Source organism: Aspergillus mulundensis, assembly GCF_003369625.1.
Source record: "Aspergillus mulundensis strain DSM 5745 chromosome Unknown scaffold_16, whole genome shotgun sequence".
NCBI lineage: Eukaryota > Fungi > Ascomycota > Eurotiomycetes > Eurotiales > Aspergillaceae > Aspergillus > Aspergillus mulundensis.
The window spans coordinates 578380-601417 of record NW_020797904.1 but is presented as its reverse complement, the minus strand read 5'-3'; the positions used below and the strand labels follow the sequence as shown (position 1 = coordinate 601417).

Here is a 23038-nt window from a genome sequence, read left to right as displayed (position 1 = left end):
GGCTACGAACATCCCTGTCCAGGTTTTAATGTACTAGATTCTACCACGGTTCCCTTTTTACCAGATACAAAAGCCCTGACGGCTCGATCCAATGCGGGCCAGAGGGTGTACTGTCGGCGGATTTCAATCACGAGCAGAGACGAGGCTAGTTTAGACAAGTTGACCTGTATAAACGCTAAAAATAGGTACTCTTTTTCTTTCTTTCTTAACGATCTATGTACGGAGTACGATAACCGGGCCGAAAAATGAATTCCAAATCATTACCCCAGTTCATTACACTTGCGCCCACCCCACCCACTATACATGCCGGCCCTGAAACTCCGAATTCGAAGGGTAGAACTTTTTGTGGCGATGTCCAAGTGACCCTACACAAAAGGCAAACAAGAAAATAAGATATATAACAAAACATCGGCGAGAATGTAAAGATAGAATGATTTTGTGGCAGTCTGAGCATCAGAAATCGATACTTGATCGATGCACAAGAGATTCAGGGCAAGAAAATTGCCCTTGAAAGAAAGGAGATGTTGGCGTGACCACGCCACTTGAGTACTGGCTAGTGCTTATCTTCGGCGGAAGGGAGACCTTCCTATCAAGAGACTTCTGCGATTGCCGTACCTTTGCTGAAGTGAGATCTGGCTCATATGGAGAGGCCAGTGTACGTCTGATGGCCTGGAATTCGGGCATCTGTGGAGGGAGCAGGTGCATCATGGAATCAATTGGTGGAGTCAGAGGACCCGTGGTGTAATATGAGATCGATGGAGCTCGAGTACTCGTCTCAAAGGCTGGGTACCAGTAGGCAATGGCTGGCGGAGCCGCAGTGGTCGCTGACACGGGCGTTTGCAAACATGAGTCGGTGTCCAGGGCGTACGGAGAATTTGCAAAAGTGGGTGTCGTTGCCAGCTGTTCGAAAGCGGTATCCAAAGGTGACGTCTGAGATGAGTCGAAGGAAGCGGAACTGGGGATTGCCAATGATGCATGTGAATTGACACGGGAATTCCCTGGCGAGCTTATAGGTGACGAATGACTCGAAGCAGGCGCCCAGACGGTAGGCAACCCATGCGGCCCGTATGCCCTGTTGGCCATGTACCATTCCATCTCGGACATGGAAACCCCTGTCGCTGACGGTCTCGATATGGTCGAGCTGGGGCTCGTGTTCTCGGAATGACTTCGGGCTTTAGGGCTGCGGACACTCTCTTTCGTGCGTTCTCTTGTTTGGCGAGAGGGTTTGGTGACACGCCACTTCTTCAATCTGCTTCGTAGCTGGGTCTCGCTGAAAGGGCATTAGAAAGATTGCACGTGCTGCCAATCACGAATACTTACCTCGGGTTAAAGTTATCTGAGCGGATCTTCTTGATGACCTGCTTGAGCGGCCATTCTTCGTCCTTGTACAGAGCAGCAATCAAGGCCTTCTTCTCCTCCCACACGTCGGATGGAATGGGCACGGAATTCTTCATCTTGACAGGTTATGTCACAGAAAGAAATTATAAAAAAAAAAGTGGACGTGAAATTTGGTTTTGAAGGTGTAAAGATTGAGACGGTCGTGGTTTCTCTGGAGGAAGTTGCCAGGGAGATCAAAGACGAGCACGTCAGATATATGTATTGTAAGCCGGAGAGAAGGAATTGGCCAGTCAACACAGCAAAGGGTGAGGATGGCCAGTCTAGATCCGATTTAATTAAATAAAATAGAGGAACGAGATAGTAATCTCGTGCAGTCAAAGCAGGCGACCGGGCCCGCCGGAGAACGCAGACGGGCGAGCCTGGGATCTGCTGCCCAAGGAACGAACGGTGATAGGAGAGGAAGCATGATTGGTGACGGCAGGACAGTAGCGTCGATGGACCTTTTTGGTTGCTGCCGCCGGTAGCACGCTCCATTGTCTCGGGTCCTGTCATCTTCGCTATCCCTGCTCACGATCCCACCAATGCGCTGGGAGGCTTCCTCTCGATGAGATAATCGATATTAAACTGACCCAGTGAAAACTGGCGTGGCCGATGGGGTGTGTTCAGTCGGACAGAGTCTATACAGTCTGCGAACTCTCCAGAGCTGGAATAACGCTTGTCCGTCTTTGCTTTTTCCTGTCTTTGCTTTCATTGCCGGCTCCTCTTTTCCCTTTTCTAGCCCGTGCAGAGCATTCCCCCATTGGACTAGACACTTGCCATTAGTGTATCTGACCTATACCTTCCTGTCTCCCCCTGTTCATGTCAAACAGATCGACCCCTCTCACTCGGTCCACTAATGGCAGGTAGCTGACAAAATACTTACCCGGTGATCTGAAGCCGACTGACCAGTGCCCTGTGTTCCTTCACATTTTGTTCTTCAGTACCGCTGCTCTTCAGGAGTCTGATTCGCCCGCACTGAATCCTTGACAGGTAATATTGAACCCAGTAGGGTCATCTTTTTCCGTCCCAATCAGATTCGACCATGATACTCTTGATGGCGGGATTCACCGGTAAGACCAATCATCGACTGCAGTTAAAAACGTACTGCGACAATAAACGAAAGTAGCGGTCGATCTTCGGCTGTAGTAGTGTAGGAAGTTAGGTCGTGCTAGCGAGCCAAGGTTGATCCCCCAATCTCCACCGCATCGGCCAGCTAAACCCAGTTCAAGACTTGGCGCAGATGTCGAACTGCCATCTTGGGACGCGTCAAAGAATCTTAGTCTTGTGTAGTTCTGAGTCGAGACTGCCAGTCCGCCAGTATGCAGGCTGCTGAAGGTGTCTAGTGGCGAAGAGCGAGGTTTTCCGTACCTTACTTTGACCTGCAGGCTGGTAGGCATTGGCAGCGCGACTCCACAGAGGCAACCCGCTGCGGCGTCGATTCGCGGTGAACCTGTGATCCGACACAGGCCAGAGGGTGTCGGCAAGTATACGAATATCCGAGGCGTGCGCCACCCTACCTGTATAGCTTGAGTGCTGGCTGTACTGGAATCCCGCGGACTTATGACAGCCGACAGGTAATTTGACCTCCTATCAATTGATTTCCTGTCGATGCTTGGTCCGCGCGTAATTTGTTCCGGTGATATCTTCCAGCTCATCTGTTGTCCGCGTGTATGTCACCTTTTCTGATTAGGAAATCTCAAATCCGTCACCCTGCCCTGTGGCCTCTGGTCTATTCAAGACTGTGGTGGAGAGTTGACTAAACATGGCAGCGATCGCGCTTAGGCCGGAAGGTTAAAACTCACATAGAAGTCGGTACACCAACCCGACAACCCAGCTAGCTCAATGCACATATCAGTGAAACTAACATAGAAGTCGGTACAAGTCATCCATCATTTAGCCACTCACCGAATGTGAATAGGTGCTGACATCTTCTAGCTCCCAGCAGATGTGAGAATAAGTCGATCCAAAACGACGGCTGCCTTTTCCGAATCGAGATGGAATCGGACTTACCCAATCGTCAGGATTCAGGAACGATCTTGAGATGTGTTATCTGAATCTCAGCCCGTATCTGAATCTGCAGCAGTGGCTCCCAGTGGGTCAGACAGTATCCCCCAAACTCGATAGTCGTGGGGCTGCAGAATGCATCTGCTGCAGTGACCAGGCAACCATGGCATGGTGAACAGACTCGGCAGTCCTCGGCTACGCCGCTGCAATGAATACACCCTCTGGCCTGCATCGATCGAGGTGCGATCAGAGGCCCCCAGTTAGAGTGAAAGTGAAAAGAACAGAACAATGCGCTTGTTTAGCAAGTCAATTATTCTGTGCGACAACAACGTCATTGTCTCCCTCTCTGCGCTCTTCCTTCTGATTTGGAGAGAATCCCTGTGCAACCCAAGTGTCCTCTGCTGGCAATGTTGAATATATCTATGGTTTTAGATGCATCACATCCTCATGCATTGTTTGCTGCAGGCCATGGTTCCCGAAGGCTTCCGCAGGGGTTGGTAGTCCTCGCACGTCTTTTCCTTCAAGAGGGCCGACCCGACAGGACCGGCTGTTATACCCAATCATCTTGTACAACCCGATGCATCATAGCATTACAATTGATCACATTGCGTTCCTCGTGTGGACTGCGAACTGCATGCACGGGCCTGAATCTGCAAAGACCTGAGAGTTTGTGATCTTCTTGCAGACTGCCGGTTCCTCTCTGTTCTCTCCCAGTGCCCACTCCCCCACACGTGTACATCAGGATTCTTCACCAGGTGGGCAACCAAAGTACACAGATCACCAGATGCTGCAGCTCACTGAGTGTGGCTCAACCTTCCCGTCAGCACTTGGTCCTGCATCAATTAATTGAACTAGTGATTTCATACATACGGAGATATTGATATCCCGCACATCAATAAGATCCCTGATATATTTCGCTGCTGTGGCTGACTGATTGTCACTCACGTAGTAGAGGCTGAACGTCGCAGACTGGCAAACAGTTCTGCAGAATCAGGAACTTGTCTCCCCCCACAAGGAGACACAGGTTCCTGATAGAAATCCCCGTTGTGCATTTGAAAACAAGTCCACCTGCGTTACCCGGGCTTGCCCTTATTCAGAGCCTTGAACGAATTGCTATAATATGTTAGGTTGTTGACTCTCCACCATTGGCTGACAATTATCTACCAAAACAGACAAGGCCATTGTTCACGCTACCATGCTAAATCTACTGCCACACAAACAGCTGGCGATTTGCTTCTGATGAGCCTCTGCTAGCCTATAGCTCTAGGCTTTCGTTTTCTCCCGCCATTCAGCATCGCGAACGGAAGGACTTCCCTCAGCCCACCGTGACGCTGCTTCATTTCGTCTGTTCCTCCTCAGTAGCCAATAGATTCCGTCTTTCATACTCACTACACCCTCGGTTTGCTGCAACAAACAATAAAAGGTCACCTTGCGAGTCGTTTGAATATAGCAAATGCTGAAGAAATCATTCAGATGGGGCTTATTGTGATCGAGTCTGCTCCGTACTGCTATTTCCCCTGCATTGGTCCTGGTCTGTGTTCGCACCGCGTAGCTTGTTCCTATCATGGCTGCCGTTTTATGAAGAGACTTTGCAATCGCCATGGTTCGGTGGGATTCAACTGAAGAACTTGACAGAGGTGTAGGCATTGAGGCAGTGGCCGTTGAAAAATTCCAAGTAGACACCTTCAGCAACTCTGGGCCTTCTCAAACCCAACAACTACCAAAGTCAACCGTTCTTTGATCAACCGTTGGTTCGAGCGATGTACCAGGTCATCCAGTGGACCAGTGGTCGGGCTCGAAACAAGACAAAGGGCTGTTACTAGGCACATTCAGCATCTGTGCCTTTTTGATCGTCTTGAAACAGGATGGGCTCTTCCATGGGACGTAACCGTCGTGCCCGTGCCGTCCCAGTACCACCACCTGGCCCAGATCTGTACAGAAATGCTTACAGCTGGAGAACTTACGCAGGAAGCGGAATCCTAAGCACGGTACTTGCAGTATTGAAATTTGAAAATGATTGAAGCGACAGAAGCGAGCAGACCACCTCGAGCGGTCAAGTTACACGATCAGCCCTGCACCTGCATCCTGAGTATGATGCCTCGTGTCAGCTTCCCTCCCCAGACTTGGTGATTGGCCAAAGCTCTTCTTTGTTTGCGCATTCGGGCCCCTGTCGTTTTGCTCCACCAGGAGGGAAAGAGAAAGAAAAGTATTTCCACCGCTCAGACGCAGCGCAAGTTGTATGATTTCAGTCTCGACCTCTCGACCGTCGTGTTGATTTCTTTCAGCCAGACTGTCGGGACGGTTTCCAGGGGTCAGATAGCACCCCATTTGTGGCCTCGTCGCTGAGATCCAAAACAGAACGCTGTCCAAGCGCGCCACAAATCCTGCCAAAGCTCTAAACTCCACAATCCACATTCGCGTCAGGACCCTACTACTAGGCCTGGCCCGGCCCAATCAGGTTAAGAATTCCGGGCAAGACGCGGCCGGACAACACAGATGCTCAAGGTGCTAAGTACCGTAACTAATCCCTCCCGTCCATACACTATGCATCACTGCTATGGCTCTATGAGAGCAACCTCTAGACTAACTTGCTCTTACCAGTGGCCTGCCTGCCTTTTTAGTGCCCTAAACGGAGACTTTTCACGGGAGCGCGTATTCTGGCGACAGACCGATCAATCGACTCCGCGACCGCTGTGGATTTAATCCCAAATCGCCGTCTCGAGTTTGTCTCCATCAAGAAATACTCTAGAAAAGCGCGCTCGGGGCTCAATGGTTGCGATTCCGCAGGATTGCCTCGCATACCTATAGTTGGGGAACAGAAGTACATATTCGTGATTGACAGTAACTGCCTCGGTATTTGTCATGGTTTCGTCGCTATCTTCTATCGTCAAACATACCAAGATCACAAGAGGTGCACGACTGGTGGAGATCCCTTTGCAGTATAACCATGCTTACAGCCTTACACTGGGCTGCAAAGGTACGTACTACATTGGGATTACCGGCAGTACACCGCAGCCACGAGACAAAGATCGAGAACATCGGTCTAAGAGCCCCTTTTGTGAAAACACGTAGCTCTATATCAGGGACATTTAGCAAACAGCTTGCATGTCTGCTTGCTTTGAGAACAAACCAACCTCAAAAACGCATGGGTCCAATCAGAAAAAAGAATGAAGATGGGAAATATGACATATCTCAGGCGCATATTGGAGTTAACAAGACTTCGCAACCGCCACCTCGACTTATACTGACAGTGACATACTGACCGCCGTCTTGCCTTTGTCATCGCCTCTTGATGCGATAAATGAAAGAGTAAATAGATAAGATATCCCTAGATACAGTAATCGTAATCAAACATGATAAAACGTCCCTAAAAGGAACCTGCTTGATTAGAGAAGCAGGTACTCCGTACAAAAAGCATCAAAATAGAAATAGAGCAAAATGGCTAAAAATACATGAGAAAAGGATCAACGTCGTCTCTTGCGAAGACGGTGCTCCTTTCCCTTCTTGGACTTCTTCGTGCTCTTGTCTACAGGAAGCACGAGCGGTTCGTCCTTCATATTCCATTCCATAAATCTCAACAGGTAGTCGTCAATGTGGCCAAGGGACGGGTCAACTTCCGCCGCATCCTCGCCAGCCTCAGCGTTGTTTGCGTTTAATGGTTGCTGCGCCTCATCGGGCAGGGGTGTGCCTGGTTGAGTCGGAGTCTCACCGGCGCCGGAGGCAGAAGCCGAGGCAGCGGTGGCGGCGTTGGCGTTGGCGCGGTCATCAAAGTCACCGTCGTCTGCGTGTTCCAGTTCCTTCTGGGCGTTCTTAGCGGCGTCGATATCTTCTTTGTCCTCTGCCTGTTCAAAAACGCGCGACGTGTTGGTGACTCGGTTCTCGAGAACGCGGTCCATGGCAGCGCTAGCTTCATCTTGCCCTGACAACGCCTCGTCATCGGCGCCGATCATGTCTTGCACGTCGAGCTTCGTGAAGTAATCCGTTGTGAACTCGCCCTCTTGGATGACAACATCGTCTAGCATGCGTTTTTGGTTTGCCTTGCGGAGGATATTGGATTCGATTGTGTATTCTGAGACGAAGCGGTAGATATGCACATCACGGGTCTGCCCAATACGATGGCAACGGTCCTGACACTGCTTGTCCATTGCTGGGTTCCAGTCTAAGTCGTAAAAGATCACGGTGTCGGCGCCTGTCAAGTTGATACCTAGACCACCAGAGCGACTGGATAGGATGAATGCTAGAATACGGTTGTCGTTGTTGAACCGATCTGTGAGAATCTGTCGCTGTTCGACCTTGGTCGTACCGTCTAGACGAAGATAGCGATGTCCGTGGATGTTGAGAAACTGCTCCAGCACGTCTAGCATTTTGGTCATCTGAGTGAAAATCAATGCTCGGTGGCCGCCTGCTTTCAAATCACGCAGCAGTTTGTCCAGTCTCTGAAGTTTTCCACAGTCGTACTGCAAAAGCCTTTTGTCTGGGAAAGCGATGGAGAGGCGCATCTGGGCCTCGTGGAACGGATTAGAGAGAATCTTGTTCGTGAGGTGTCGCGTGGAGATGGGCGTTAGAGCCGCTTCAGTAACCCCCGCAGCAATCGCGGCCGGTGTAACGCAGGCAAACCTCTGAACGTACCCGTCCATGGCTTGAGATCGTTCCTCCAGCGACATGATCATCGAGGCAAGTACAGAAGATTGACTGAGCCGATCTGTTGAGGTACCAGGCCCGTTGCTGTGGGTGATGCTGGCTATAAGGTTGATAAGGCTGCTTCCATACACTGGGCGACGGCCGTGGCGCTTTGACTCGAAATACAGGAACCTTTCTAATTCGGCCATTCTCCTCTTCCTGCAGTCGTTCTCCAGAGTTTCCAATGTGGACTGTATTGTTGAGCCATTGAACTTCATCTGCCAGTTCGTCCGGTGGTATTGACGTTCGCGGAGCGTATTGAACGGAGCATAGGCCATAATCCTGGCGCTATCGTCCGCAAGTCTTCGCGAGATGTCTTCCCTTGAAATGGGCACCAAGTTGAGGAAATCGAAATCGAGCTTCTCCAAGGGGTGTTCGTAGAGCAGACGCCGCCGAACAAGGAGTTCTTTGGTCTCAAACTCCGTGGCGACGGAATGTGGCATGGCGAATGAAGTTGAAATAGGTCGTGTCTCGAAAAGATCTGGGTGATTACAAACTTTGCGTAGCTGCATTAAACAGTTTATAATCGACAAATAGTTGCCGGATGCAAGCGTTTCTTTGGTCTGCGCCCTGGACATGAAGCCATCGTACAGATATCTTTGTCGCTTTGACAATCTGCAGTTTACGACATGCTCGTATTTCCCAGGCATTTGCTTCTCAACATCAGCTTTCAAACGCCGCAATATATACGGTCGCAGGACTGTATGCAACTTCGTCACCACTTGTTTGGCCTCGTCATCCATCGTTTCCCTGCCATGCTCCAAAATTTGCTCTACCGGACGCCGGAACCATTCAGAAAAGTTTCTCAAGTCAGCGAAGCCCTCAATACCAGCCTCATTACCATCGGTCGGCATTAGGAAAAAGAGGAGAGACCACAGCTCAGTAAGGTTATTTTGAAGTGGCGTCCCGGTCAGCAAGAGTCGAGCACGTGTCCGAAACGTGAGCAAAGCTTGCCAACGCTGGGAACGAAAGTTCTTGATGTTGTGGGCCTCATCAAGAATCATGTAATGCCAACTTCTTCGCTTTAGAACCTGCTGGTCTTGCAGCACCAATTGGTACGATGTGATCAACACGTTCCAACTATTGTCATCCATCCAACCTCTGCGTTTCTGCCGACGTTCTTCCTGGGTCCCATAGTAGGTCATGATCTTGAAACCAGGACACCATTTCTTGAATTCCATCTCCCAGTTGAGAATGACACTCGTGGGGACCACCACAAGATGGGGGCCCCAGACTTCGTGCTCCACTGCCAAGTGTGCAAGCAGGGCAATCGTCTGAATAGTCTTGCCCAGACCCATTTCATCTGCAAGGATACCGTTGATATGATTTGTGTAAAGACCCGCTAACCAGTCCAAGCCAAAATGCTGGTACTCTCGTAACGTTCCCCGCAAAAGGTGTGGTATTTTCGTCACTACAGTGTTCTCTGTCGGTGCATTATTCTCCGCCGGTGCATCGAGGGAAGAGACCGATTCGAGTTCAGAGGGTTTGGTGGCTACCGTTCCGGGAGACGCTTCGCTGGACGCAGCTCTACTGTGATATGACTCAAGTTGTGGCTGTTCAATGAGGTTACTATCATCAGAGGTATCCATCACATCGACTTCATTTATGTGTACGTCGTGGGAGGGAGCAGGGTCGTCAGCGGGAATATCCACAGTAGCCTCAGCTTTCAGGTTGATGGGTTTCTCGGTGTGAGATGCATCGTTCACCGTGGGGGTAGTCGTCGAGAATTCTAGGGCCGGAGATACTGTATCAGTGGCTGGCGTACTCGAGCCTTTCTTTGACGGCCCAGTGGGGACAAGCGTAACTTCGTCTGGGTCTTCAGACTCGTATTCGGACTGATCAGATGAGAACTTTTCGTCGCCGTCCGCATCAGCGCTAGTTAGCTGACTCTCAGAGGCAGCTTGATGCAGGTCGTCGGCAGACAAGTCCCCAGCGGAGAAAAATCCTAATAATCCAGGCCTACCATCATCCTCTTCATCCGACTCAGGCCCACTAGTTTCATCGCCATCGCTGTCGCCCATGTCATCGTCCATATCGGTGGACTCTTCACTGTCGTCCATGAGCATAGGGTCGATTTCGTCAAGTTCGATGGCCTCAGTTTGAGCGCGGTCGTAGATACCGCCAGGAGTGTCGTCAACATCTGAGCGATCACTGTCTTCAGAGACCACATCGGGTTGCGCCAAGTTGGTATCTGGTAGATTTGCATATTTCAATCGCAATTCTTCTGCAGTAAGGCCCACGTCATCGTCCTCCTCTCCGTCCTCTTCGGTGTCCGTTGACATGTCCTCGTCGTCCTCGTCGTCCTCGTCAGGTTCATCGTCGGTTTCAGCTTCTTCTTCTTCTTCCTCTTCATCTGTTGTAGTCTCCGGCGCATCGCTTCCCGTTTCTCCCAATATCTCCAAACGCCGCTTTTCAAAAAGCATGGTCGACTGCTTGATTGCCCGATCCAACGCCCTTTGATCTTTAGCTTTCTGCTCCTCCTCCCAACGTGCAAGACGTATCCGGTCAATTTCTGCCCGGGCAAGGTCAAACATCTTCTTGAGATCCTTGGCCAGCTGCTTGCGTTTCCCGCGCATTTCCTCTTGTTGCTCTCTGAGTATATCTTCCGGGTCTTTATTGCGCTTCTTCCATGCTTCCACACAGGCCACGGCGAGTTCTTTGGCCACCTTACGATGAGCGCGGTGTTCCTTGTCGAGAAGCTTTTTGAAAAACAAAGCATGTGCCACGAGATGATCTTGATGCGAGTATTGCTGAGGGGGTTCTTCTTGTGGTTCCGGCAAGAAGGCGGAACAAACTTCGGAGCTTAAAAGACCACCAGGCTCCATAGCATCCGTTACTTGCTGTCTTTTTTGTGCCTCCCCCAATGCGTTTGTAATGATGAACATCCCCTCCTGACCAGAGCCTTCGTTCTCCAGCCACTCCTTGAATGAGCCGTATTTTCGATTGGGTAGAACGTGGGACGGATGCTGGATGTCGAGCACCGGTTTCTTGACCTTTATCCGTATCCGAGGTATTCGTTGACCATTTTCATCGTGCTCATCTTGCCCAAACTCCATGGCTTCTTCAATCGCCGACGAAGCGTGCAAGGAGGATCTAGTTGACCTAGTCTTATTCGGGTACAAGTAGGGGGCGACCCCGTTGACAGCGCGGTGGTAATAGTTGGGAGTACCGGAACTGTCGGACCTTGTGCGCGTAGATGTACGTTTAAACACGGGCGAGGACGAATCCCGCCGCTTGTTATGAGACTTGAACGCGGTATTGGGTGAGCCATTCACTCCAGCAGTGCCGGCAAGAGACTTCCTGTTTATTCCTGAAACAGACGGAGTCATCGGTAGAGGAGTCGCGTCATTTCGATTAGAAGCACCTTTGCTCGCATACTGCTTCTGAACTGTTCGCGCGGGTTTCACATCCGATGAAAGTTGCTCGACAGGGCCGACGTTGCTGACTCTCGTAGATCGACGTTTGCCATCCACAATCTTCGACGTCGGACCATCAACGCCGGCTTTCTTCCAAGGAGGGGAAGCCGCCCTGGAATTTGAGCGACGGGATGGCGTCGCGCTCCCGACTTTTCGTTTCTTGGATGGTGGTCCTTCATAGTGATCAGTAGCGACCTCTTCCTTGATTTCGGCCGGAGTCGGGTTAGGAGCGCTGGAATCAATAGGATGATCGTTGGAAAACAGATCGGATGAAACGGGTTCGTCTTTTGGGATCAATCGTTCATTTTCGGACAAAATACCAATAGTTGTGCCGTTTTGCATGTCTTGTAGCCGCGGAGACAGGGGCCCTCTTCACAGCTGACCCCAGATTTCCCAACGAGGACGCGGTTGGAAGGGGTATATTCGCATCAACAGGTAGCGGGAACTGAGTTAAGGTGCCACCAGAAGTCTGGCATAGTTATCGGCAGCGTGGCGTTATTGGCAGGTAAAAAGGTCAATGGAATGAAATGCGTGGAGAGTTTTTAACCACGACAAGGCGGCGTATAACTAAGCTCCGTTGGTGGTAATGAGCTGTCTGACTCCTAATTTCACAGGGCTTTTAGAAGTACTACGACCTGGACAGGTCACTAAGACCAGCCAAGAGAGTCCAAGTAAGGCTAGTGTGTCTGTGCGAAGTCATGGGCCAGTAGGAAGATCTAAGTCTTCTAAGATCACAGACACACAGGGTAGGCAAAGTAACTGTCTCTAGAATACCATATTGAATACCATGTAAGCCGCCAAACTAACCACTAAACTGACAGCCTCTATGGCCACATATCGATCATTGGACACCTTAGCATGTTCGTCAAATTGTATCATACGGAGTACTCCGTACTTGGCGGCCAAGCTAAGCCTAATCGGCTGTTTCTTCTTTATCAAGCCTAGTGGCCCTGTAGAAACATCCAGCTCTGTAGCAACGGGTGCAAGCTTACATAAGCCGCTGGTATCCCGTCATTCCGCAACTGCAACTTCAACCCATGGGCAATCGAGCCTTCGTTGACCTGCTTGCTACGCAACATTGTTTGATTTGTAGCGGCGAAAAGGTTAGCTCAATGCGAACTGTCCTTTATAACAGCTCTGTGCTTATTTTACTATGCTAACTTCAACCCCATAGATGCTCGCTCAACGCCTTTTGTCGCGGCGCCTGCCGCAGGTTGCCCTTCGATCTACAGTCCCCCGCGCTTCATTCTCACACGTTCGTGTTCTGAACGCAGCTGAGAACGATGATCCTTTGATGGTATGACCTCCATTTTTTGTGCTGAACATGGTTGCTGACGCATCTGCATAGAACGGCGGTTACCAGAATCCCCCCCGCATGAAGCGTCAGTTCAGAAGTCCCTACGTCGACTGGTGGGACAAGCAAGAGAGGAGGAACTTTGGCGAACCGGTTCACGAGGAGAACGAAATCCTCGGTGTCTTCAGTCCCGAGCAATACACCCATGTGACCTCCGGCAAGGGTATCCTCCAGCTCGGTGCTTTCGTTGTGACATTTCTCGGGCTTTGCGGCGTCGTGAGCGCCTTCTACCCTGACAAGCCTAGTGTTCCTAGGACGTTCCCTGACGGCCTGGAGAAGGAGCTTGGAGGCCCAAATGCTCTTCCGGTGCGTTGCGACCCTACTTGGCCAAAAAAAAGGTCCTCCTAACGTGACATATAGGCGCGCAAGTCCGGCGAGGATAGTTGGTGATGATACCTCTGTTTTATTGTGTAAATACATACAATGCGATTTGTTTCGGCGTCCATCGAGTTTCTGAATATCGACGCGATTGAGGGCGGATATCCGCCTCGGGCTATGCGTCAAACTAACCTGGACCACGGTATGATATCAGCGATAAATCCCAAAACCGTTTAAGAGATGATACAACCGTGGTCAATGTGCATGGCGCGAGTCTGTTGCGGGTGATTTTTGCGCACATAAAGGAAGTCACATGCCCAAACCCATCAAAAAATGTCTGTCCCAAGAGCAGAATTTATTTATTGTAAAAAGTATTCTGTCTCATTTTAAAGCGGCGCATCTTGAGTCGATATCGTAGCATTTGATACCTGGGTGCGGCGCCTACGTCAGTCTATTTTTAAGACTGGGGGTGAAGCCTGATCTTTTTGTTTCAGGCGTACGGGAGCAACCTGCAACACTTGGAATGATCTTCCGTTGCAACAGCGCGCCCCTTTCTTATTAACTTCATTTGCTCCGAGTCCTCAGTCTGTCCACTGCATAATATCCCTCTCACCCTAGACAGCGCGAGAAAAACCTAGTACTCCGGATCCATCGCCCAGAGCTGCAGTGGTCGTCGCCCATGGTCCCGCGCTCCGTCGCCCCTCGCCGTGATCCAGATAGCGAACAATCCTCATGTCTACAGCGTCTACCCAATCCCGAGGCGTAAACCGGCGGGTGAACAGTATCCAGAATGAAAACCGTCATTCGCGCAACCTTTCGCTTTCTCGCCGACGTACGGTGAGCTCCTCGGCGGCCTACTCCTACGCTCTTCGGACTGCATACCTCGCTCATCTGCTTCACCCGCGAGCACGCCGTGTTCAGAATGCGCCGGCTCCTCAACAGAGGCCGAAGAGGTCTTCTACCTCGTTTCAGGACCTCATGAGTGATTTCTCCCTTATACGAGATTCTAAAAGCTCCAGATTCCCCCACGGCTTCATATCCGAGCTCGAAAAGAGGTTGACAGGAGTTCTGATGGGGAAGGAAAGAAGAAAAGAATACCAAGATCCGCTGGTTGTTCGGACATTTGCAGCATTTCTCAATGCCCTCAAAGATCAATCATTCAAGAAGCGAATGGAGAAGGACCGGCGCGCGGAGGATCTCGTCCTTATCTTCTATTCCAACGCGACCAAGGAACTGAGCAAGGGCAAGGAGCCAGATGATGATAGCTGGAGGTTCATGGTGGATAGGCACGTTGCGCTTTTCGTTCGCTTGTTCGCGCTTATCTTGAAAAGCAACGACTGGGCGAAAGAGCGACCGGAGCTCGCAATTCGATTATCAACATTGGAGACCAAGCTTCTCTCCCAAGACCAAGATCTCATGCAGACATCTGGCCCATCCACTATCGAAGTGGTTGCGCCCTTGAGCTACGACGTGAAGGACATGCCCCTCGTGCAGCATGTTGCGAGGGTATTCCACGTGGGTCTCTCCCAGGTCCAAGCTGATATTGACGGCCATCGAGGAGTGTGGACTGAGCAAGCGGCGCTACGGGATCTCAAAACTTACCAAACTCATCTGAGCCTCAAGACTGGGAAATCACTCTCTGTGGATGACTTTGAAGACGCAGAAGCATATGAAGCTTGGAAAAAGAGCGAAGGGCCGGATTTGTCACAGATGATGCTCGCCATAATGCAGTCGAACCCTGGGCTCGCCAAAAACACATCTGGTGGTACTCTTCCTCAGTTTAACGCAGGCGCAGCCGACCAGCATGGTGACCAAGCAAGTACCGGTCGGCCCATATCGTACGTGATTGACCAGCCCGTGGATATAAGCTCACTGTCGCTTAACGACGAGTCGGGGGAATCCGACACATACACATACATACCGCTGGACCCGAGATCGGTATATGGCACAATCCTAGCCCAAGCCTTAAGCTATGACTTGAAGGACCGCGACCTCGAGGCTACACCAGCCACATCGGACGTACCTTCCATGAAACTGCTCTCAAAGCAATCAACTGAGATGTTGAACGAAATTTGTCTCCGCTGGAGAATTCCCGCGTGCTCCAGAATCGTCCTGTTTCTGGACGTTGTACGATCGAAGTTTGTGGATAATGAGATTGACCTAGACACCCTGGACTCGGCGTTCACTTTCATCAAGGAAATACCGTCTTCGGAAGGCAAAAAACGCAACAGTTTTGTTTCCTCAGTTCTTTATGATAGGCACAAGTGGACCGTGCACGACAGGCTGATGATGCGTCAAATACTCTCCTCCCTGCATGAGGCTATTCTAAGGGAGCTGTACGACGTAATGATGGATTGCTACGAGGCTAAACCGCGCCCAATCGGCCCGGTGATGTACGTTTTGGAGAATCATATACAGCTTGACCCGGACTATTCCGAGGACACGAGTGATATCGAACGCTTCCAGTCATATGTTCAGGACGGTCTGGCGGAGAAGGCAACTGAGAAATATCAAAGTATTCTGGGGCAGGAGGTCCCAGTTGAACCTGAGGAATGGGAGTTGGACCATGTCATCCAGCTTTGCGATGCTGTCACGAAACATTCGGAAAAAATCCGTAAGCGGTACCGAAAAAACCCAGAGATCATGGGGTATGGATCATCGGTTCCTTATGATGAGGAGACTTCTCGCTGACATACTTGATAGGGTTAATCCCTATGAGATATTATTAGCAAATACCCTTGTAATATTTGCTGAAGACATTCACCAATTGATGGTGCGAATCATTGAGATGGAAAAGACTAGGGAGGAAGAGCTTGACATGAACGACGCTTTTCACCTTTACAAGCAGCTCTGTGGTGTGCGAGGATTGTTTGCTAACGCACTTCCTGAGTATGACTCTGACCCCAACTAAAACTTGACTGACATTCGCTAGCTCTTCGTTCCCGTTTCACATCGAAGATGTATTAGAAGACTTTGTTTGGAGGTGGATGCGTCTTACTGACCAGAAGATCATGGAGTGGGTTGAGCAAGCACTACGACAAGACAACTTCACAATCCCCGAGGGTACCTCGACATCGGAAGAGTCTAGGCACAGTGTGTCTGTTATTGATATATTCCGCTCGTTCAATCAAGTCATTGAGCAGATGATACAACTCAACTGGGCGGACGAGTTTCAGTACGCGAAATTCATGACTGCTTTGTCGAAATCGATAGGTGGAGCTGTGGCCAAATACTGTGAAGCAGTGGAAAAGATGTTTGCAAAGGAAATGGATCGCCTTTCACCAGATCAGGAGGCCGCTTTGAACCAGACGACGCAGGAAAAGCTAATGCAATTCGCAAAGGAGGCATGGAACAACAAAGAAAAGATTGAGCCATTCCAGTTCTTCCCCCAGGTAAGCTAATGCAATATACAAGTATCATGGCTAACATTCCTTAGTCTTTGGTCAAGCTAAACAACATTGAATATGCCCTTACCCAACTCGACAGGCTCGAGCGTGAGGTAAACGTCGATGGCTGTGCGGAAGCGATTGCCCGGCATAGTCCTCCAACCCTTCAGAAGATACGCAAATCAACAACATATGTCTTCACCATCAAGGTCGTGGAAGCGGAAGATCTCAAGGCCTGTGACATGAATGGAGGCAGCGATCCGTACGTCGTTTTGAATGATGAATTTCAGAAACGAATCGGAAAGACGCGCATCATCTACAACAACCTTAACCCGCGGTGGGATGACACAGCAGAGATCACTACCAATGGTCCTCTAAACGTCATCGCTACAATCTGGGACTGGGATGCAGTAGGTGACCACGATTATGTTGGACGTACATCAATCAAGCTTGATCCTGTCCATTTCAGTGATTTCTTGCCGAGGGAGTACTGGCTGGATTTGGATACACAAGGTAGACTCTTGCTCCGGGTAAGCATGGAAGGAGAACGTGACGACATTCAGTTCTATTTTGGCAAGGCATTCCGTACCTTAAAGCGAACGGAGAGAGACATGACGCGGAAGATCACGGAAAAGGTACTGCCCATCCTTGTTTTAGATGTCAGCTAACAACCGGCAGCTGACCTCGTACATCAACCATTGCTTGTCTCGAAGAACTCTGAGGTCATTACTATCGCGAGGCATCGGTTCCACTGTGTCCAATTTCCTGAATCGCAACCGGGCCCAACAATCCACTGTTGCACCGTCAAGCGCAGATGTTGAGAACGCATTGACACCCCTTTTTGATTATTTCAACGACAATTTTGCAATCATGGCGGAGTCTCTCACTCCCGAAGCCATGAAAATGGTCATGGCTCGTCTATGGAAGGAGGTTCTGGCCACTATTGAGAGCCTGCTTGTGCCCCCTCTTTCAGATAAGCCATCGCATCAGAAACCCCTTACTATGCAAGAGGTCGAAATCGTCTCTCGCTGGCTCGTGCTTCTACTCAACTTCTTCCACGCCCCAGATGAAGAAACAGGTGAAGCGGCTGGTGTTTCCATCGACATCTTGAAATCGCCGAAATACCACGATATCCAGAGTCTCAACTATTTCTACTTTGAACCTACAGACAACCTCATTCGCACATCAGAGCGGATGGCTTCTGCCACAATCTCCCGGCAACAAGCCAACAAGAATCGAGCCTCCGCGCCTCCTGGCCTCGGAGGCCATGCTAGCGTGCTCGCCGTCCCAGGTGGACGACGTGCCAAAAGTATCATGCACTCGCGGAACTTAGGTACAATGAAGAAGGCCAAGGCAGAGAAATGGCGTGAGGCGCAGGCAGATCCAAACGATGATATGATTCTGCGTATTCTCCGGATGCGTCCTGAAGCTGCTGGGTATCTTCGTGACCGCAGTCGCCAGAAAGAGCGACTTGCTGCGGCGGCGGCAGCGGATGCAATCGTTAAGCAAAGCCTCATGGCTAACGTGGGGGGACGGATGTCTGGTACATTGGGACGTCGATGACGGATCTGTTGCATATTTCTTTTGTTCTTGATCTATGTTCCTGTTTGTGTAAGCCATGGATACCGATTGATGACTTGAAATCCCTCTTTTGTTTGATCTAGCGGCGGATAGTGGTGAAGTTGCAGTATATCAGCTAATGATAATCGTCATATATTACTAGCCAGGCCTGAGCTATAGAGCATCGACTTTTGTTTTTATCCATAGTTAAGAAAATTACGCTAGAGCAATGCACTCAATCTCAACAGGAACACCCTTGGGCAGCTGCTTCGCAGCAATGCAAGACCGGGCAGGCTTGTGAGTGAAGAACTTCTCGTACTGAGAGTTCATCTCGGCGAAGTTGGACATGTCGTCGAGGAAGACCTAAGCCAGCAATTAGTCTATTCCACAGGATAGTATAAAGTCACTCACGTTGACACGAATGATCTTGTCAACAGACGAGCCGGCAGCGTCCAAAATAGCCTTGATGTTGTCGCAGCAAGCCTGGGTCTTGGTCTTGATGTCACCCTCGACGAGGTTGCCGTTCTTGTCCGCGGGGATCTGGCCGGAGAGGAAGATCTGGCCGTTGGCCTTGACAGCCTGGGACTATTTGTTGTTTAGCGGGGTTGCAGAGTCGTTTGAGTTGTGTGTAGTCATTTGAGCGGGGTAGATCTGAATGAAAGAGGACGTACGTAGGGACCCACAGCTGAATAAATCGTTAGCTGATGCCATCCAAACTGGAGTCTCGGTGCATCTCTTGATACTTGTAAGATGGAGATCGGGGGACTTACGAGGGCAGGCGTTGGGGGTAAAGATGTTGGTGAGGTCGGACATTGCGGCTGTTTGGATGAGCAATTGAATACGAGGTTGGACCCTGGGACGGATTGACGTTGACAGAAGAGGACGGGAGGTAGATAGCAGACGGGGTGAGATCCTGAGCATGAATTATACTTGGGAGAATATGTTGTCCGCGGGAAAGCTATGGAGGGGAAGAGTCACGATTCACCGGCCGTCTGGTTCTCACCCCACTTTTCTACTGTACTCCGACAACGGATCTGCTCGTCAACGCCAATGCCCACCGCCAATGCCCACCGACAACTACAGCCTAGCACTTTGCGCCTCCTTCTTCACCAGATCACGGAGTTCTCGGCGCAGGATCTTGCCACTCGGGCTCTTAGGGATTGCGGGCAGATACATTACGCCACCACGGAGCTGCTTGTAATGTGCAAGGTGGCTCTTGACAAAGTCCTTGACCTGATCTTCGCTGATCCTCGTCTTATCCGCGACGACGTACGCGCGTGGAACCTCGTTCCCGGAGCCGTCGGGTGCTGGAACACCAATGACGGCGGCATCGAAGATGAGAGGGTGAGAGATGAGGTGAGCTTCGAGCTCAGCAGGGGCGACTTGAAGTCCTTTGTATTTGATGAGTTCCTGGCTGGTCAGTATTTCCTTTTTTCTACTGTATAAGGATAAGTACCTTCTTCCGATCAACGACGTAGAACAGCCCGTTGCGGCGCAGACCAATGTCTCCAGATTTGAACCAGCCATCCTCAGTAAAGGCCTCCTTGGTGGCTTGTGGGTTCCCGTAGTAGCCCTTGGTTACGACGGGTCCCTTGATGAGGAATTCGCCCTCTTTGCCCTCCTCGACATCCTTGCCGTCCTCGTCGACGATCCGCAGACGCATGTTTGGCCACAGGCGACTCACGCTGCCGGTGAGTTCTTCTGTCTCCCAGGGCATGCCTGTCGTACTACCGGTTGTTTCACTCAGACCCCAGGTTTGATTGATCAGGCATCCAAGCTTCTTTTGCGCCTTAGTCTGTAAATCTGCGCCCATGGGAGCGGCACCAGAGTACGCGCGGCGCAATGACTTGAAGTGATCCGTGACAGCCGGGCTGAGGGATATCAGCAGATAAATCGGGGGCACGGTAAAAAAAGTGGTGATCTCTAGCTTCTTGTTGTACTCCAAGAACTTTGCAAAATCGAACTTCTCCATCCAGAAGACTGTGCCGCCTGCAACGGCTGGATTAGCAAAGTATCCCTGGCACCCAGCGATATGAGCAGTGGGAAGGTGTGCCAATGTCCGGTAGGGATGCTCGTACTTGGGGTCGGCTGCTCTTTTTTTGGCAATGTACTCGAGATCATAGTAGAGAGGAATCAGCGCCTCAGTGACCATGTTCGTGTGCGAGATGTTGACACCCTTGGGCACACCCGTCGTGCCACTGCTGTATAAAAGGCAGATAAGCGAGTCCTCCAGTTTTTTGGGGTCTGTGATACGCTCCCAATCCAACACATCGGACGGCTTCAACTCATCAAGGTAGTTTTGTCCCGTGGCAACATTCTGGAGTATACGCTCGTGGCCTGCACTACGCAGGACAAGGACACGGTTTTCTGGAACACCCGCTGCTCTGGCCGCCTTTAACACCACATCCTTGGACTCGGGGCCTGCGATGAGTAAACGGCTGCTTCCCTGAAGGATCTGTCTCTCCAGCTCAGGAGGAGTAGCAGTCGAAGAAGCAGCACTCCAAACACCACCAGCCGCTACAACGCCGTAGAAGACAGACGGGAGTAACACCTGGCCCCCGGAAACACCGACAACGACATCCATGCCTGCCCCTTGTCTTCCAACACCGAAGTGATGGCGCAAGATATATGCAATCTGGCGGGTAAGAAGTCGCGTCTGAGCTTTGGTGGTCGCATTCGAAGGATCCGCCGCCTCAGCGTGAAGGACTGTGCTCTCTGTGCTTCCAGGAATAGGCGATTCTGGTCAAGGAGTTAGTTCGCGGCGACAGGCAAGAAAGGGTACGAAACCATACGAAACAGAAGAGTCAGTAAATCGATGTTGGGGAAGTCATAATCTTTCTCAGGGAGATACACCACCATCTTGCTTAGCGTTATATCAGTAGGAGCGGCAAACTTTGCTGTCAGCTTGTACCTTGCAGATGTCGCTTGTACTCGTCACTTCGCTGAGCCCAGACGGAGTCGAGACAGGGAATTTGAGTTAGCAGGAGGCCACAGATGGGGCAGGGTAAGAACATTTAAGCTACTAGGAGAGAGATATCATTGCCTGCACCTGCACCTGCCACATAATACTACGGAGTACCGAGGTTTCTCGGCTGCGGAGAACACATGCGGGGTTATACTTCTGGGGTACAAACAAGATAGAAATCGTCTTCTGTTGACTTATCAGTGACAAGGCTTGAACTCGAAACCATTCTTCTGCAGACGAGTTTGTTGGTATGTACGGATTTTTGAACTCGGCAGATGAAAAGTGCATACTCGGTTGCGCTGACCTAGTACTAGTATATACAGTAAGTAACCCGAACTCCTCGCTTTCAAACACTAACCCCGTCCCAATAATGGCCATGCATGCACGCATCATAAAATAAGAAAGGATATCATGATTTTTTGCCCATACTCCCTAGACTTGCCAGCTGCTGCATGAACACCGCAGTCTGTTCCGGGGAGAAACCGAAAAACACTGGCCCATTGAACACAACGTTCGCTGTGGACGGCTTTGGCGGGTCGTCAATAGGCTTGTCATCCCTCGTGCTGGTGGCATCGGGTGTATTGATGGGCTCCTTGCGAACAGTCTCGGTGTCGATGGCTGGATGGTCTGGAGGAGGCGGGCCAGCGCCGTGACCAAACGGACAACGGCCCTTGGGCGCGCCTGTCGCAGCACCATCAGATGGTTTATCCGTAGCCAGGTCGTGAGCCGGTGGTAACTGCACAGTAGGATCATTTGCTGGAGGTGGAGGAATAGGAACATGGATTCCCCAAGGCCGGCTCGGTGATTCTCCAACGCGAACTTCTCGCAGAGGCCGGTCGAAATGGCCCTTTCGATCTTCGTCATCCTCGCCAGCTTCGTCTCCTTCAGCCGGCGTTTGTGGTTTGACATCTTCCGCCCATTTTTCGACGCGCTCTGCTGAAGAACTGGCAGCTCGCAAGCACGGCCCAGGGAGGAAGGCTTGATGTTTCTGTGACAAACCTCGGATCATATTGGTGAGGTCGCCATATTTTGCATCCATTTGTCGCGTGCTGTTGGAATACCGTTTGACACATATGGCATGGCTTCTAGGAATTTCATGTTTGTGTCGTTCAACATAGTCGGCGATTTCTTCCGGGCTATGCTGATCTAGGAACCTAATGGGGCAGCGAGAGGCAGGGCAGCGAGTCGAAGACCGCACGCTCGCAGAAGGAGCTTGACTCGATCGTCTCTCCATCTGCTCCTCCTTGATGGGGTCTAAGTGCTGGAAACCGCAGGTATCGCCGTTAAACGGCGCTGCAATCCCGTTGACCCCATTTTCAGAGGACAGACTATGAGGCTTTGAGAAAGGGCAGCGCAGACTTCCACGCGTGCCCCTGGTAGTAAAGTCTCTCTCTAACGAGCGAGCTCTTGTCGCAACCACGCCGGTTGATCCATCATCATCAGGGTTGAGGAACGATTTGAATATCCCCACCCCCTCTGTTATGGCAGCAAGACTCGAATCTCCTACGTTTCCAGACTCTGATAGATCTTTTACTACATCCACTGGATTTAGGTTCTGCAGTGCGGGACTGTACTGTAGACGGCCGAGAATCTTCTCTGCGACAATCTTGGTGTGTGGATCGAGTCCTTGGGGAGAGCGGTCTGCGAGCTTGAGAAACTTTATCCAGGTCAGCGGCAATCAACTAGATAATATAAAAGCAAGGAACAATTCTCATCAGATAATACATGATATGTCTGTCATCGTCACATGGACTCCTGATCTAGAGCTAATCAAGTTCTCTCATCACTTGAGACGGGCGGCATGGTGCGGGCACGAGGGTGAAAGTACCTCATCATGGGCATATTCCAGGCGTTGCTGAAGAAGTTTCTCCTTGGAACTGAGTTGTTGTGTGGTCAGTAGCAGAGCTTCAAAACCTCGGGCCAATATTTTCAACTGTCGGTCCGGCTGCAAATCAGCAGCAAGAGACGCAGGAGACAT

The 23038-nt window shown here is 50.7% G+C and overlaps 6 protein-coding genes across 6 annotated transcripts; 2 read left to right on the top strand and 4 right to left on the bottom strand.

Annotated features, from left to right (window-relative positions):
• Positions 1 to 453: 453 nt before the first annotated feature.
• On the bottom strand, positions 454 to 1454 carry DSM5745_10764 (Clr5 domain-containing protein; the record flags this gene model as incomplete). The annotated part of the gene is made up of 2 exons (XM_026752780.1): positions 454 to 1270; positions 1321 to 1454. 2 exons carry the CDS (start codon positions 1452 to 1454, stop codon positions 454 to 456), a joined length of 951 nt encoding a protein of 316 aa, XP_026598798.1.
• A 5391-nt stretch (positions 1455 to 6845) lies between these two features.
• swr1 (putative SNF2 family helicase/ATPase (Swr1)) lies at positions 6846 to 11819 on the bottom strand (the record flags this gene model as incomplete). The annotated part of the gene is made up of 1 exon (XM_026752779.1): positions 6846 to 11819. The coding sequence occupies one exon, from the start codon at positions 11817 to 11819 to the stop codon at positions 6846 to 6848; it is 4974 nt and encodes a 1657-aa protein (XP_026598797.1).
• A 695-nt stretch (positions 11820 to 12514) lies between these two features.
• Positions 12515 to 13221, top strand: DSM5745_10762 (uncharacterized protein; the record flags this gene model as incomplete). Its single annotated transcript, XM_026752778.1, has 4 exons — positions 12515 to 12580; positions 12652 to 12774; positions 12826 to 13137; positions 13192 to 13221. The coding sequence occupies 4 exons, from the start codon at positions 12515 to 12517 to the stop codon at positions 13219 to 13221; spliced, it is 531 nt and encodes a 176-aa protein (XP_026598796.1).
• Positions 13222 to 13881: 660 nt separating this feature from the next.
• On the top strand, positions 13882 to 18098 carry DSM5745_10761 (C2 domain protein; the record flags this gene model as incomplete). The annotated part of the gene is made up of 5 exons (XM_026752777.1): positions 13882 to 15797; positions 15853 to 16038; positions 16082 to 16541; positions 16586 to 17170; positions 17214 to 18098. The coding sequence occupies 5 exons, from the start codon at positions 13882 to 13884 to the stop codon at positions 18096 to 18098; spliced, it is 4032 nt and encodes a 1343-aa protein (XP_026598795.1).
• A 213-nt stretch (positions 18099 to 18311) lies between these two features.
• DSM5745_10760 (uncharacterized protein) lies at positions 18312 to 18908 on the bottom strand (the record flags this gene model as incomplete). Its single annotated transcript, XM_026752776.1, has 4 exons — positions 18312 to 18458; positions 18507 to 18680; positions 18767 to 18780; positions 18866 to 18908. 4 exons carry the CDS (start codon positions 18906 to 18908, stop codon positions 18312 to 18314), a joined length of 378 nt encoding a protein of 125 aa, XP_026598794.1.
• A 264-nt stretch (positions 18909 to 19172) lies between these two features.
• DSM5745_10759 (uncharacterized protein) lies at positions 19173 to 23038 on the bottom strand (the record flags this gene model as incomplete). The annotated part of the gene is made up of 4 exons (XM_026752775.1): positions 19173 to 19505; positions 19552 to 20834; positions 21490 to 22717; positions 22889 to 23038. The coding sequence occupies 4 exons, from the start codon at positions 23036 to 23038 to the stop codon at positions 19173 to 19175; spliced, it is 2994 nt and encodes a 997-aa protein (XP_026598793.1).